Raw genomic sequence first — 14,931 nt, 5'->3', positions numbered from 1 at the left:
GCTAAAGTTGATGTTGAGGGCTGCCAGGTTTGACATAATTAGGTAAAATAAAAATCTAAGCTGCTGATGGAAACGTCAGGGGACCAGCAGACCCTCCAGTGTCTGTAACACCCATTCTCGCCATGATTGACTGTATTCCATGCTGGTCCAGTCACCGCGATGCTGACCAATGCTACATCTCCTTCTTTCACTGCGATTATTTTAGACACAGCTCATTATTCCACACGCTACGGGCACCAGTTAAATCCAGTCTGCCGCCATCACGGCCGAGTGTTGCAGGGCCGCTTTGATTAAAGTGCTCTCATGTCTTGCATTTCCCGTAAGTGCAGGAGCAATCATCTTTAAATCATAGTTTGCAGGACAAATGAATCATCGAGAGGTTACAAAGCCTTCCCACATTTGTCCCCTTTTTATCAAATATCTGAGGAATAATAAATGCGTTTGCGCCTCTGAGGTATTACGACTGCGTTTCAATATTCTCGAGTGCTCCTGAGATTCTAACAGGCGGCTATTTTTACTCTGCCGTGTGATTAGTCATTTACCTGAACCAGGCTGTCATTGGAAATTATTTTCATGTCTTCAGACAGTTCCTCGTTTCATCCAAATGACGCCGCTGGGGGAGGGGAGAGGGCCCATATTTTATTAAGGGTTGAGACAGTTCCTCGATAATGGCGGAAGTTTGATAATGCTCTGTGAAGTGAATAGACTTTATGTTGGAGGCCATTCACAGAAAATGACTGAGGCTTCAAGCTGAGCCTGTTACCGTGGCCCACGAGGACTGTAAATTCTTTATCAGGCTCTCACTCAAGTCTTTAAAAACTGTTTTATTAAGATATATTCTTCAAATACCACTTATCAGAAACCCACGTTGGACCTGGGAAGCTCTCCGTGTGCTGACTTATTGTTTGCCACGCTTGATTGGACGATTCCTCGTGGAGGACAGATCACACGGATCAGGAGCTCGGCGTCGCCTTTTCCTGACACACACATTTGCATCATAACGGAGAGCTGTTGTCTTTGTTTCACCAGACTGCTTTGCGTCTCTTGTGGCTCTGTGTAAACTCCCATCACTGCATTTCAAAGTGTATTACTGCTTTAATTTACATACAAACACAAATACAGTCAACTTCAAATCCAAATGAAGGCGAAGGATTTGTGTTTTCCACACACACACACACACACACACACACACACACACACACACACACACACACACACACACACACACACACACACACACACACACACACACACACACACTCAAGGGTGAGTTGCGTTGAAAAAACTATGCAATTTTAAATAAATCATTCCAAGATTTTCTTAATGAAGTGTTAAATTTTAATGACCCGGCTTCATTTGGATTCCAGGCGGCCCGTGGCTTCATCCCACCTCCCAGAATCAGAGTGAACACACATTACAGCGGGAGCTTCTCCTCCTCGCGATCGTCCCGACCTGCTGAGTTGTGCCGTTCACTGCGCTCGCCAGCGATTTTGTCTCCGGCCGACGTCAAGGCGATATTTGACCTTTCGCGTTGTGCTGAGGTGGGACTGTTTGTGCTGACTGCGCGCTTCGCTCCTGTATCTGACTGGCTTTTTAATGACACGCCTTGCACTGATTGAGCAGACGCTGAGTGGACCCACTGGGCCGTTTTGTTCAGTCTGTGAGCAGGTACCAGCAGAGAGGAGACTTGTTCTCTTAATGTCTGGCTGCATTTGAGGAGGTTGATCGAATGCTTTTCATCAGGACAGACTAAACCACTGCCTCTATCGCACAGTTCATTCTCATAACAGCCTATAACGATCTATTTTTAGACTCTGAACTACATTTTAATATATAGAAATAACCTCACAGTGTCCTCGGGGGACAAGACATGTCTGACTCACTGCTTCAGGTGACGACAGACGACCAACTCATGTAGTTTAGTGCCTGGTTGTCACAAAACTTTTACAGCTCGACCAGATTTACAAGATAAAACTGAACTATTAATTATGTCCTGTGGGAACTGGCCATGAAATCATTTTTTCAGACTCCAATTCTTGCCTAGGAACTAAATGTCAAAATATTGGGGGGAGAATTTGGAAATCATGTTGGTAAAAAGTAAAGAGTAAGATGGAAAATTCATGCTTTTATTCTACAGACCTCTAATGTGGCTCAACTTTAAATGTATTGCATGAAATGATTCATACAATATTTCTGATTTCATTATTTTACACGTCTTGTTCCATGACTGTTGTGAAGTAATAATTCAATAAGGACACAAAAGTAGAGTCAATCTAAAATGTGGAGGCTCATAAAATCGTCTGTAAGTCCATTTTTTGCCTTATCATTCCTTCGTGTAAATGGCCTCATTTACGTTGGTTGGGCAACTCATAACCGAAAACGGTTAAACCTGATTGATGGTTTCCTCCTTTCTCATGCCCATCATGCACTTTGTTTATTCTGGACCTCTCGAATAGGTTTTCCGTGTATTCATGCTGTTCTGACATTAAATAAGTCCCACCGAACCGGCAGAGTCCCGCTCACGCCTGTGTAATTACAATCAGTGTAAGAGCGTTTCTGAATAAGACCCACCAACAGCCCGAGAATAAAACTGCCTAGACAAAGCATTGACAACTGTGGAACAGGCAAAATTAAGCCCTCTCCATTCATACCCCCGAGTTCTTATTATGCACCAGCTATCTCACTGAGCTCGCCTTTGTGCTCGTATAATTACTTAATCGGAGCGCTCCTAGGGTGAATTGTGTGCCGCGAGCAGCCAGCGGTTCTCTGACTCCAGCTCCCAAACAGGGAATTGAGACTAACTTTAATTTTACATTTTCAAGTCACAAATGTGGTAATGAAGCGTCAGAAGGGGCTCGCATTTAATCCCGTTTCAATCACAGGCATTTTTAGGGGAACAAACAGCGCGTTTTCACCTCCCCGCCGTCCCCCCGCTCCTTTAAAGCTGCATCAGAGAGTCGCGCTGCTGTTTTGTGCGGCCGCTGTTTAAAACGGGCCTGGGCGACACTTAACTAGGACGCGGGCCCATCGAGGCGGGCCGATAAGGACCTAGGGATCCACTCTAGTCAATTACCGCAAAGTGCCAAGTTCAACTCAGTGGGCCTTTTAAGAAGTACACGGGCTGAGTAAACAAATTAATCGTGGGCCCACGCTTCCCCGACACAACGGCGCGGCCCAGAGCGCTCGTCCATCAGGCAGAGTGATAGCGGCTGTCGGCAGGAGGAAACACAGGGGCCGTACCTTCAGAGACAGGCAACCACACAGGACTCATAAGCTGTCGGCCACCGAGCGCATTCTGCCTCTCAACGCAGTCGTGCCGTAATGGATCAAATGCGGCTTGGTCTCATTCATATTCTGAAAACGCTGATTAATGAACGGCTGCAGTTTCAGGCCGCACCCACCTCGAGTAAACGAACCGGAGTTGGGAATATTAATTAGTAAAACTGAAAAACTGTAAATAAACCGAGTGTTTTTTTTTAATAACCTACATTCCTTCGCCACAAGATCTACTTCCTCTGTTCTATTTTTTAAATTCCCTTCAGATGATTCAGATGATTTCAGGCATTTTCAGTGGGCATAACTTAGTAAGTAGATTACTGAATTTCAGGCAGTAACTCAAAGAGACTCTTCTGCGTGTCCAGTTTAGATTCTCGTTGTTTTGTCAATGCTATTACTTCACCTCACACTCATACCGACACTCCAATCTTCCGCCTGTGGTCCTGTCAGCTGGACGTCAGCTCCAGCTTGGTGCCGGGGCTCGGCCTCCCTGCCTCACTTTGTGTTTTCTCCTCCTTGTCTTTATCTGCTGTTGCCTTAATGTATTTCCTCGCTCCCGGCGAGTTGTGTGTCTTCACCGAGGCTGCCATCGCTCTCTGTTGTCAGATCTTCCGGAGGTGTTGGCTAGTGTTTAAGAAGGCCTCCAGTAAAGGGCCCCGGCGGTTAGAGAAGTACCCGGACGAGAAGGCGGCCTACTTCAGGAGCTTCCACAAGGTAAACACACAACTAGAACAAAGCACTGAATTAAGACGTTTGTGTTAATCGCGAGATAAGAAAGACACTTCCTTTAATGAAATTCACCATATTATAACTAACGACTTAGTACCACCTGATCTTTGCGAAACTTCTGTTCTCGACCATCCTCTGGGGTCATGTCATCTTTAGTGCAAAAAAATTTGTCATTGTCTTCTTGGAAACCAAAAGAAGATTAAAAATTGATGTGTCACTCTCCCGGGAACCGTATCTGCCTGAAAACCTCTGCAGAGCACATTTATCAGAGCCTCGTTTGGCCAACGTGGTGGAATTAATTAGCTTTAGCTGATAAATACCACAAAGGCTCAAGACGTGCGCTCTTTGAATATTTGGAATAAATAAAGTCATTACACACACACACACACACACACACACACACACGCAACCTAGTTTTCAGCTCCGTGTACATGTGCCCATCAGTCTGAGGTGATGGAGTTAAGGATTCTGTTATCCAGGGGCTTCCTCCCTCACTTTTGAAAGGAATAATCCAGCGTAATATCCCTCTTTAGCTCCTAAACCCTCCCAGATTCTCAAATTATGCCTCATTATCAGGATGAGGGGAAGTGTCTCCCTCACCACTACATCATGCTGTCACACAGGGCGTCCTGTGTGGCTCTAACCCGCCCCTCCCGCAGGCATTTCGTACAGCGAGTGCTAGAGTGAGCGATGAGCGCACACATGCACCAGTGCACCTGGTAATGCATCGCTACAGAGATCAAGAAAGGTCCCGTCTGAGGGCTTCATTCAACGCTGCAGTGCTTTGGCAGGAAATAGGCTGCACTGGTGGCTGATTTACAGAATCAACACAAAGGGGATAGGCTTTCTCTCTCTCTCTCTCTCTTTATTGCCCCTTTCTCTCTCCTGTGCTTTCTGTCTCTCTCTCCGTCCCTGTGCAGCTTTCTCAGTGTGAGGGAAAGTGGTCCATGCAGTAAAACAATTCCTGCATATTTTAGTCATATTTTTAGCCTTCTGAAAAGTAGTTTTCCTGCGTGCTCCATTTCTCTCGTTCACCCAAACTTCTACTAGAGACAGTTAAAGTGGAAAGTCCATCCATCCATCCATCTATCCATCCATCCATCCATCCATCCATCCATCCATCCATCCATCCATCTGCTTATCCATCCATCCATCCATCCATCCATCCATCCATCCATCCATCCATCCATCCATCCATCCATCCATCCATCCATCCATCCATCCATCCATCCATCTGTTTATTCATCCATCCATCCATCCATCCATCCATGCATCCAACCGTCCGTCCGTCCATCCATGCATGCATGCATCCCTTCATCCATCCATCCATCCATGCATCCAACTGTCCGTCCGTCCATCCATGCATGCATGCATCCCTTCATCCATCCATCCATCCATCCATGCATCCAACCGTCCGTCCGTCCATCCATGCATGCATGCATCCCTTCATCCATCCATCCATGCATCCAACCGTCCGTCCGTCCATCCATGCATGCATGCATCCCTTCATCCATCCATCCATTTACCTAAAAGCTACAGTGTGAGTGGTAAATATGGGAGGGAACAGCATATTTTCAGGTCACAAAAAACGTACCTCATTGCATATAGATCCTTTGGCGCTGGTTTTTCATTTTGATTATTGTGAAGAATACATATAATACAAATGAAAAATACTTCTCGTCTCCTCAGCAGTGTTTGATATTTTTGCATTTCCGTTGAAAGCATCTCTGCATATCAATCTCAGGCAGAAGCGAGCTGATGGAGGCTAAACATAATGTAATGTAATGCTATCAAGCCAGAGCAGTCTGTGGTCCACGTACAGTACAGTACGCGTTATTAGGCCTGGTCTTTGAACCTGTACGGGCAGCGAGCCCAGCTAATTCATTCCCAACAGTCTGGCAGAGGGCCCACAGTTAGCACACAATGGACTACAATAATGTAATGGGCCTTATCTCCCAGACAGAGTGAGCACAGAGAGGACTGTTGAACAAAATGGCCTGTAAATGCGGTTGATATTCAATTAAGTGTAATCTTCTCGTTTTTCCATTCATGATCAATCTCCTGGTAAAGTGACTCGGATGCTTTTGATTGCACTTCTCTTTATTGACCGGAAGCAGTTTTCTAGGCGAGCGACAGCGCTGTGTATGTAGCAGGTGGCATTTATTCATTCATTCATTCATTCATTCACGCTCCGCTGCCGCTCTCTCCTTCCTGCTTAGGTCACTGAGCTCCACAACGTCAAGAACGTGACCCGGATGCCGCGCGAGACCAAGAAGCACGCCGTGGCCATCATCTTCTGTGACGACGCAGTCAAGACCTTCGCCTGCGAGTCAGGTGGGTGGCGTGTGGTGGGAACGCGTGGCGGCGGACGGGCCGCGGGGGTGAAGGGGCCGCAGGGTGAACGGGGGAAGCCGTAGGAGCGGCGGCGCCTTTGGCCTTTAGCCAAGCGATGCTCGTTCGCCGCTATATCACAAAGTGGGAAGATCTCTTCCCAAATATTGATTTTCATGCTGCAGGTATGAAAACGATGCCGGGCATCATCTGCAGTGTGTTTCAATCCAATTATGGGCTGTAACAATAGAGATTGCCTCGATTACGTGGACGGGAAACCAACAAGGCCCCAAAACCACACAGGATTGTTTGACATGCTGCAGTCTCCCGTCAGCCGGCGCCGCCCCCACTCCTCACTCGTTTCCGTGCCCTGCAGCGTCTGTGAACGCGGATCGTGGAGTGGACCCGGCCACGTCCGGCCGGGTCCGGTTACCGCTGCACCACGGCCCAGCGTTTGGATCTGGGAACGGAACCCGGCGGGCTGGAAGTCGGAAAGCGAGCGTTCAGCTCATTTCAGGGCTTCTGCCGATGTCTCAGGATGATCTTCTGCTGCTGTTTGATGCAGAAGACCCCCCACCCCCACCCAAGTAGCAGCCTGTGCTGTCAGTGACACAGGCAAGCGAACAAAGCCGCTAACAGATCTTAGGGTTTTGACGGGCGTGTGCTTTGGGTGCATCCGTCAAACGTGCACCGTAAACAGACACGAGCGTGTGACCTGCAGACTGAACAGATAAGGTTGTCGCAAAGTTGTGTAGATGCGTCCCACCGGACAGCGGCGCCGCTGCCACAAACGGGCCGCCTCCGAGCGAGGACCCGGTCCCGACCCGGCGCACGTCGGGCGGCGCCGGCGCGCGGAGGGCTCCGATTACCAGACGCGAGTCGGCACACGCCGCCGGCTTGGGTTGCGTTTCCCACAATTCCACAGGGCCTGGAGTGAAGCAGCGTCGCAAAGATAAACAACTCTCATTTCATAGCTCAGTAACTCTCGCCAAACACTCACACAAGACAATTGTACATTGTAAACACCATTTTTTCAGCCTTAACGTGGAGGAAAATTGGTATTCGCAAACAACAGACTGCCACACGGACAGATTTGATTCATGAAAGCATTTGTCTCCACTTAAAGCTTCCAATTAAAAGAGCCCTCCAATGAAAACCCCCCTTCCTCTCTGTGCCAACTGTCACATGTGGTCGATATCACTTCCCGCAAACCGCTCGGTGCTTAAACCCCAGACTCATTAACTCGCGATTCCTATGATTTAATCCCAAAGTTCACAGAATGACTTTCTTTTATGAAAACTTGTTAACAGGGTGGATCCGGCGAACTAACAAGTAAACATCATTGTACACTTTTGGAGGGAGCGGAAGCAAAGCAGGGAGCAGGAACGTCACATCCATCTGCTGCTGAACCCACAGTCGCTTTTAATCTGCAGTGAATCAAGCAGATTGATTTTTTCCCCCTCCCAGCGTTACTGTTATCTGTATTCATGCCCTGTGATGTACACGCGGCATTTTATTCTGAAATTCCACGGGTGAATTATGTGCCCGCGTGCGTGCATGCAAACACAATAAAGGAAGAACAGCTGGGGTTAGTAGTGTAATCCGGCCAGCGTGTTTTATTATGTCCGCAGTGCAGGATGTGGAGGAGCTGCGCTCGCGCACGCGCGCCTGCGCGTGTGCCGTAGACGCGCTTTAACGCCGTGCCTCTGTGCGCAGAGCTGGACGCGGAGGAGTGGTGCAAGCTGCTGTGCGTGGAGTGCCTGGGCAGCCGGCTCAATGACATCAGCCTGGGGGAGCCGGACCTGTTAGCGGCGGGCGTGCAGCAGGAGCAGAACGGTGAGTGCCCAATTAGCCCCCGCTAGCGCAGGCCGCCATGCGGGGTCAGCGTCGATCACTCTGCGCCGCCAAACGAGACGGCGGCTGCGGAGAGGAGGGGCCCGTATGCGCAAACGCAGCGCAACCCGTCGGAGAGGCGTCCAATTAGGCCCCGCTAACGGGGGCCTTTCGTGTCGATTTGTGATCTTAAAGCTGCCGTAACAGTTTTTAGTAGCATTCGCACTTTAGCTGGGCTGCTAAAGTCCGCTCGGGTAAATGTGCGCGCGCGCGTGCCCGCGCGTTAGAGCACAGGTCACAGGCTGCGGCCGGGGCTCCGTTCCAGGACTAATGAGAAGTGCTGTGCATCACTGGCTTCCCTCATAATGAAGCTTGTCACAGAGATGGATGAGATTATGGCTCCTGAAGCCCTGTGAAATAAATGTGCTTCCCCACATATTCCACTCACCGGAAATGGAAGTGGAACAAAGAGGAACAGACACCGGGGCGCAGGCGCTCATTCTGTGTGTAATCCGTAAACTGGCGCAGGAAATCGAAGCGGCAACAGGCGAGGACGCGCGGTTTAACGTTGCGAAAAGGCGAGGAGTTGAAGAGAATCCATCGTCATTTCATTTCACCGCAGCCGCAAAGTGACGGAGCGTTCTTCCACAGAACTCTGCGTCGTCCGTCCGAGACATCGATACATCAGTTTTTGACGGAGCTGCAGCGAAGTGACTCAGACTCAATAACTGAACGCCGCTCTCGCCTCCTGTTCCGCTGTTTGCTGTTCGGAGAAAACCAGAGCGTCGCCGCAACAAAGGGCCTGAGACCGCGTTTCAATTAGGAGCCCCCCCCCCAAACAGCGGGGGCCCATAATTAGATCAGAGTTCATTTCCACTGTCCCTAAAAATAAGCCGCACTATGACATCGCCATTTCGTATCCACCGCAGACACATGGCTTATTTTGAATCATTAAGCGTAATTAGTGAGAACTAATTTAGATTATTAAGAACTCTCTCCCTCTCTGTCTCTCGTCCTTTTGTCAGTCTGACGCGGAGACTCGCTCTAATGTGGATGAGCAGATCTGCTGGCTCGAGTCGGGTCCAGTTGAGACTTACTGACGTCCACGTTCCTTTGCCGTTGTTGCACTGACGCCTGTCGTGTTTGCAGAGCGCTTCCACGTGTACCTGATGCCCACGCCCAACCTGGACATCTACGGGGAGTGCACCATGCAGATCACGCACGAGAACATCTACCTGTGGGACGTCCACAACGCCCGCCTCAAGCTGGTCATGTGGCCCCTCAGCTCCCTGCGCCGATACGGCCGGGACGCCACCTGGTTCACCTTCGAGTCTGGAAGGTACGTGTGTGTGTGTGTGTGTGTGTGTGTGTGTGTGTGTGTGTGTGTGTGTGTGTGTGTGTGTGTGTGTGTGTGTGTGTGTGTGTGTGTGTGTGTGTGTGTGTGTGTGTGTGTGTGTGTGTGTGTGTGTGTGTGTGTGCGTGCGTGCGTGCGTGCGTGCGCGTGTGTGTGTGTGATTGAAACACCAGAACTTTGTAAAAAGGTTGTGAAAACGTGTGTGTGTGTGTGTGTGTGTGTGTGCGCGTGTGCGCGTGTGCGTGTGTGTGTGTGTGTGTGTGTGTGCGTGCGTGTGTGTGTGCGCATGTGTGTGTGTGATTGAAACACCAGAACTTTGTAAAAAGGTTGTGAAAACGTGTGTGTGTGTGTGTTTGTGTGCGCGCGCGCGCCCGTTGCAGGATGTGCGACACGGGCGAAGGCTTGTTCACGTTCCAGACGCGCGAAGGCGAGATGATCTACCAGCGCGTCCACTCGGCCACGCTGGCCATCGCTCAGCAGCACGAGAGGATGATGGAGGAGATGGAGAAGAGCTCCCAGGTCTGTATGCTCATCCAGGCCCTGCTTTTCCTGAGCAGCAGCCCTCTGACGCCCCGCGGTCTCGGCCTCTGCCCCCTCCTTCCATCACAACACCTCACCCCTCCCTCCCCCTCCCTCCCTCCCTCCCCCTCTCCCTCCCTTCCTTCCGGCCCGCTAGCATCCGCATTCATGACTTATGCGGTCCTGCCCGGCGCTTGACGGGCCTGGGCCATATGGCCGAGCTCTCGGACCGGCCCGTTCGGGACGGCCCCCAAACGCAGCCTTCGGCCCGGGCTCCGCGGGTCACGTGGGCGTCTGAAGGCAGAGCCGACCACCGAGCTCGGCCACGGCCGAGCGAACTCGCCGCTGTCCCCGCGCGCGAGCGGTCGGAATCGCTCTCACAACTCGCGCTCTAATTGTTGGCTGAACTCTGTTGCAGATCCACTCCAGGGAGACGCTCACCAAGTCCATCTCGCTGCCACGCAGCGCCTACTGGCAGCACATCACGCGGCAGAACAGCGTGGGAGACCTCTACAGTTACCAAGGTACGGCCGCTGCTCCTGTACCTGCATGTGTCGGTGGGTGAGAGACAGGTGGAGGAACGGAGGCGAACCACGACACTGGGCCCAACACAACGGTGTTCTGACATCAGGTGTCTCCTGAGAATCTGAACCTGATTGTTATTTTAGTGTCCTTTAATTGTGGTCTGATAGAAGGAAACCCGACTTCCTGTCCGCGCTCCAACCTGTTCCACCTCCCGTCGTTACTTTGAGGCCCGGTCTCCTCTTTTCCAGAGGAGCTCCTCTCTCATCCATCACCCTGGCGTTTCCACTGCCCCTCCCACACTTTCTCCGTGTGTCTGTCCAATTTAGAACAACTCTGTGCCTTTTTTGTGTGTGTGCTCATACACATTCAGTGCAACTATTATCTCGCCTCCCTTCCCCATGAATAAATTGAATGCATCAGTGTGTTTGAGGACGCGGCGAAAGGTCTCGTCAGACGGGGGAGTGACAGGAGTTGGACCCCTGCTGTGAGGAGGAGCCTTCAACCGAGCTGCGGATGAGGACGGCAACGCCATCGAGTCCTCATTGGCAGAAGCTCTGGATTTTCCTGGAGCTGTTTTACATTTCACTCGCTAAACACAGTAGCGGGATCCGATTTATTGGATTACGATCAATGGAACTGTTAAACTACATTTTTCAATATAGGTCAGCGTTTGGTTACTTTCTATCTATTTCCGCTGATTATTCTCAGCTTTTAGCACATTTGCAATTTCTGGCCAAATATTTCATCCACTTATCAGTTAATTGTAGGTAAACGATGAGTCATCCGCTGTTTACGCTGCCTGTCAATCACGTTGGGCTCCATTCAGCTCCACATAAGTTATCTGTACAAAACCAATCTGAACATGCTCATTATTATTTTTAAACACCTATCTGTCCATCAGCTCATAGTTTTGACGTCACGTGGACGCTTGCTATGTTCATCCTACTTCTACAAGCCCGCTGGTAATTACAGCTAACGCACGCATTCACGCACGCGATCGGAGGTAAGACATCAGGACTTCGGTCCTCGGCGTGTGGCTGAGTCTGCTCTTTGGCTGTATCACGGCGCTCATGATGAATATCCAATCAACACAGTCAATTTGCTGAGTCATGCTCGGATTGCTTTCAAATACCCTGCAGGGGCAGGGGGATAATTAAGTAACACAGTTTCCTTCCCCGTTGAGGTTTACTCACCCATTTGTTTATTTCCTTGCCTCAGTTAATAGGGGAGCTGCCAAGTGAAGTACTGCTTCTCCTCACTTTAATATATCTCACATCTGCTTTTTGTTCCGCTGGAAATGTGTCAAAAGTACATCCCAGAAGCCCTGTTTGCTGTAATTGAAAGTAATAATTGTCAAATGCGTTGTGTTTAAAAGCAGAAATGCTGCTTTGTGCTGCCTCCTCCACCTCCGTCGACTCCTGCGCGTTTCTTATTTCGGCGAGTTCGTTAATGCACAGAAAATAAGAGCACTTTTAAAGTCGGGGAGCGGGAGATGCCTGGAAACCGTTCAATTACCAACTCTAATATTGGAACGGAACAGGACGCACGTCGTCGCTCTCTGCTCCTCTCCTTTTTTTTGCGCTACTTTTTATTGTTGCTCCTCTCTCTCGTGCGCGCGCGCGCGCTACGCTTCGCAGCCTAGCGCCGAACCATTAGCAATTCTAATGAAAACCAGCGCTGTTCTTAGTTTGATCGGCGCCGAGTGATACGAGGGGATTTTACAGAGCGGGAGCAAGTATCAAAGACACGCAGACAAGATGATACGGGGACGGGCCGTGATAACGCTATCTTGATCCGCATCAGTCAGGAAGGAATATAGTCCGTGTTGATGCCAAATTTGAATCCCATGAAAAATTCATCAGACGCAGGTAAAACGGAGATCAGACGATTCAGTGTTTTTTTTCTAGTAGGTGCTTGGAAAGTGTTTAATCGCTCTCACAATCGCTCATTATTTGAAGCCCGTGTGAAATTACCTGACCCAAAGGGCGCAGTGAGCGGAACCGGCGCGCTGCCGCTCCCGTGGCTGTTTGGCGACGCGGAGCTGCGTGCGCGTGCGTCAGCGCTCGTGCATAATCCGGGGCTTTGTGGCGCAGGCAGCGTCGCTTTCTCTGGTTACAGCTGTCAGTCGGAGGCCATCTGGGTTATGGCGGCGCGAGGGCGGAAGGTGCAGACAGGTGTGTGCGTGCGTGTACGCGGGTGCGTGTACGCGCGCGCGCGTGCGCGTCCTGCCTGGCTGTCCTGTCTGCTGCCACCCCAGGCCAGATAGGATGACATGACCTTCCCTGGTAATGAAAAGGCACTGACAAATCATTGTCTGCTCCTCGTGGGGAGAGCACAACAGGGTGGATGCTGACACTGCCCCCCCCCGTGGGTTCTATTATTATTTTTTGCCTACATTCGTGTCCAAAGCGTGCCTCTTGTCAGGAGTCTGGCTTCACACAGCAAACACCTGTGTTTATTTCCACAGAGGAGATAATGAGATGTGCTCGTCCGTACCCACAGCGGCTGATTGTGCACTAGACATCACAGCAATCTATTAAATACCCCCCCCCCCCCCTTTTCTTCCTAACCTGCAGTGTGTGTGTGTGTGTATTCCTGGAGCCTTACTTCATGCTTCTCTCTTTCAGGCAGTGCTGTAACGCTAGCGGACAGAGGTGTGTATGTGTGTGCATGACTGGCCTGTCCTGGTGTCATCCTCACGCCTACACCCCCCCACCACCCTTTTGAGATGCTCCCTTAACGCACCCAGGAAATGTTTGCACCCCCCCCCCCCCCCCCCCCCCCCCCCCCCCCCCCCGTGTCTGTCTTCGATCCCTCCACATCCTCCCTCCTCCTTAACTAGGCTCGTTCCCGCTCCCCCCGTGGCTCTGACACGCACTCGCAGCCACTTGACATTGATTGCCAGCCTGACTGGCGCACGCTTTATATTCCGCGTGGCGGCGCGTCTCCTCCCGGTCTGAGCCGCGTCGCACGGGGGAGCGCGTCGTTAAACTCCTCCCGGACGGCGTTCGCTGATAAAAGCATCGCTGCACGAACAGCAGCGCGGAAGAAAGATCTCTCTGTCAGTTTGGTCAGCGTGACCTGGAAGAAGGGAACAAAACCAAGTTTTTGGTCGTTAATCACATTTCAATTAGCCTCAGCAGGTGAGAGGACTTTAAATATATCAGCCTCCCCTGGGCAGCGTCGTATGTGGAGTTGATTACAGTATTGTGGGGTTTTGCTCGTCCTGAAATATTGATCGCTGGCCACTTCCTCCCTGTTCAGTGCATGATCAGCAGCCTGCCTGCCGCTTTATTCCTAACCTGCCTCCGCATGCACATCTCCAAACAGCAGCCTTATATATTATTAATGGTCCTGCAGTTGCACAGAACAGCCCTCCACCCACAAGTATCCATTTACTCCCTCTCAGTGCTGTTAACCAATATGAACTGCAGAGCAAATTGGCCCAATTAATTAAAATTAATGTGGAGAGGGAGAGAGCAGGGATGGAGGAGACAGCAGACAGTCTGCGAAGAGGAGTCGGGGAAATGAGGTTGTTTATTCTGGGGCCTATCGTTTACTAACGCACAACCTGGACTTGATAGATTTGTAGGTTTTAGCCGTGTTTATCAGAGGGCGGCTGAATTAGTCTTTCTGCAGACATCAGACAGTAGCTAAGCAACAGCTGGAGCATTAACGGCGTGCTGTTATGACAGGAGGGCTGTTCAAAGGAAACGGCTAAACGGGCTCGGGACATGCTGCTGACCGCTCGTGCTGTTCTTTCCACAGGAACCGGCCTGTCGATGACTTTCATCCCGCGAGCGCAGACGTTTCCCAGCTTCCTGTCGGACGAGGCGGAGCAGGAGGAGGACCTGCACCAGGAAGAGGCACCATTGCCCTCTAGTGGCTGCGAATCCAGTTGCAGCCTGAGACCCCTTCAATGACAGAAGCGTTGGACCAAACCTGGACACTTTACAACGAGGCCCGGGAAGTGCCACAGGAGAGAGAGAGGGGAGAACACTCCATTTGCACACGGATTACTAAATTGTGAGCACAAATGACTGAGCGGAGCATAAATTAGACGATCTCTGTGCCGGGACGACTCCATCCACGCTCCTAATTCATTGCCTTTTGTTTTGGCGCCAGGCAGACACTTGGAAGCTCAGTCTCTCCCCCTCTGGCAGCTTGAGTAAAGCCACAAAGCAACTCGGGAGCGGTTCATGGCTGAACGGCCTCCTCGGTACCAGACTGAGCGTTCAGAGTCGCACTTCACATGTGGAGGTCGACCAGTGAACGTGGAGCCTCTCTGATGCTGCTGGTTCACAGAACAAATCCTGATCGATTTAATAATCTGTGCTCTCCATTGAATACATGCACACGACAGA

At 50.7% G+C, this 14,931-nt stretch overlaps 1 protein-coding gene across 4 annotated transcripts in view; it reads left to right on the top strand.

Annotated features, from left to right (window-relative positions):
* Positions 1-14,931, top strand: part of dok6 (docking protein 6) — a 26,030-nt gene extending 11,099 nt beyond the window's left edge. The window contains exons 2-10 of one of the 4 annotated variants that reach the window (XR_003785606.2): positions 3,883-3,990; positions 6,225-6,339; positions 8,053-8,172; positions 9,319-9,508; positions 9,904-10,042; positions 10,461-10,566; positions 13,195-13,221; positions 14,336-14,593; positions 14,693-14,931. Coding sequence is in view for 2 of the 4 variants with exons in the window: in XM_029147176.3 (XP_029003009.1) it covers positions 3,883-3,990; positions 6,225-6,339; positions 8,053-8,172; positions 9,319-9,508; positions 9,904-10,042; positions 10,461-10,566; positions 13,195-13,221; positions 14,336-14,490 (960 nt within the window). In the remaining 2 variants the exon portion in view is untranslated. Of the gene's footprint in view, positions 1-3,882; positions 3,991-6,224; positions 6,340-8,052; positions 8,173-9,318; positions 9,509-9,903; positions 10,043-10,460; positions 10,567-10,987; positions 12,436-13,194; positions 13,222-14,335 lie in introns of all 4 variants that reach the window. The other 3 variants (XR_003785607.3, XM_029147176.3, XM_029147177.3) reach the window with 3 other exon arrangements.

Source organism: Betta splendens, chromosome 4, assembly GCF_900634795.4.
Source record: "Betta splendens chromosome 4, fBetSpl5.4, whole genome shotgun sequence".
Classification (NCBI taxonomy): domain Eukaryota; kingdom Metazoa; phylum Chordata; class Actinopteri; order Anabantiformes; family Osphronemidae; genus Betta; species Betta splendens.
The sequence above is the reverse complement of the archived record's forward strand: the minus strand, read 5'-3'. Positions and strand labels throughout refer to the sequence as shown.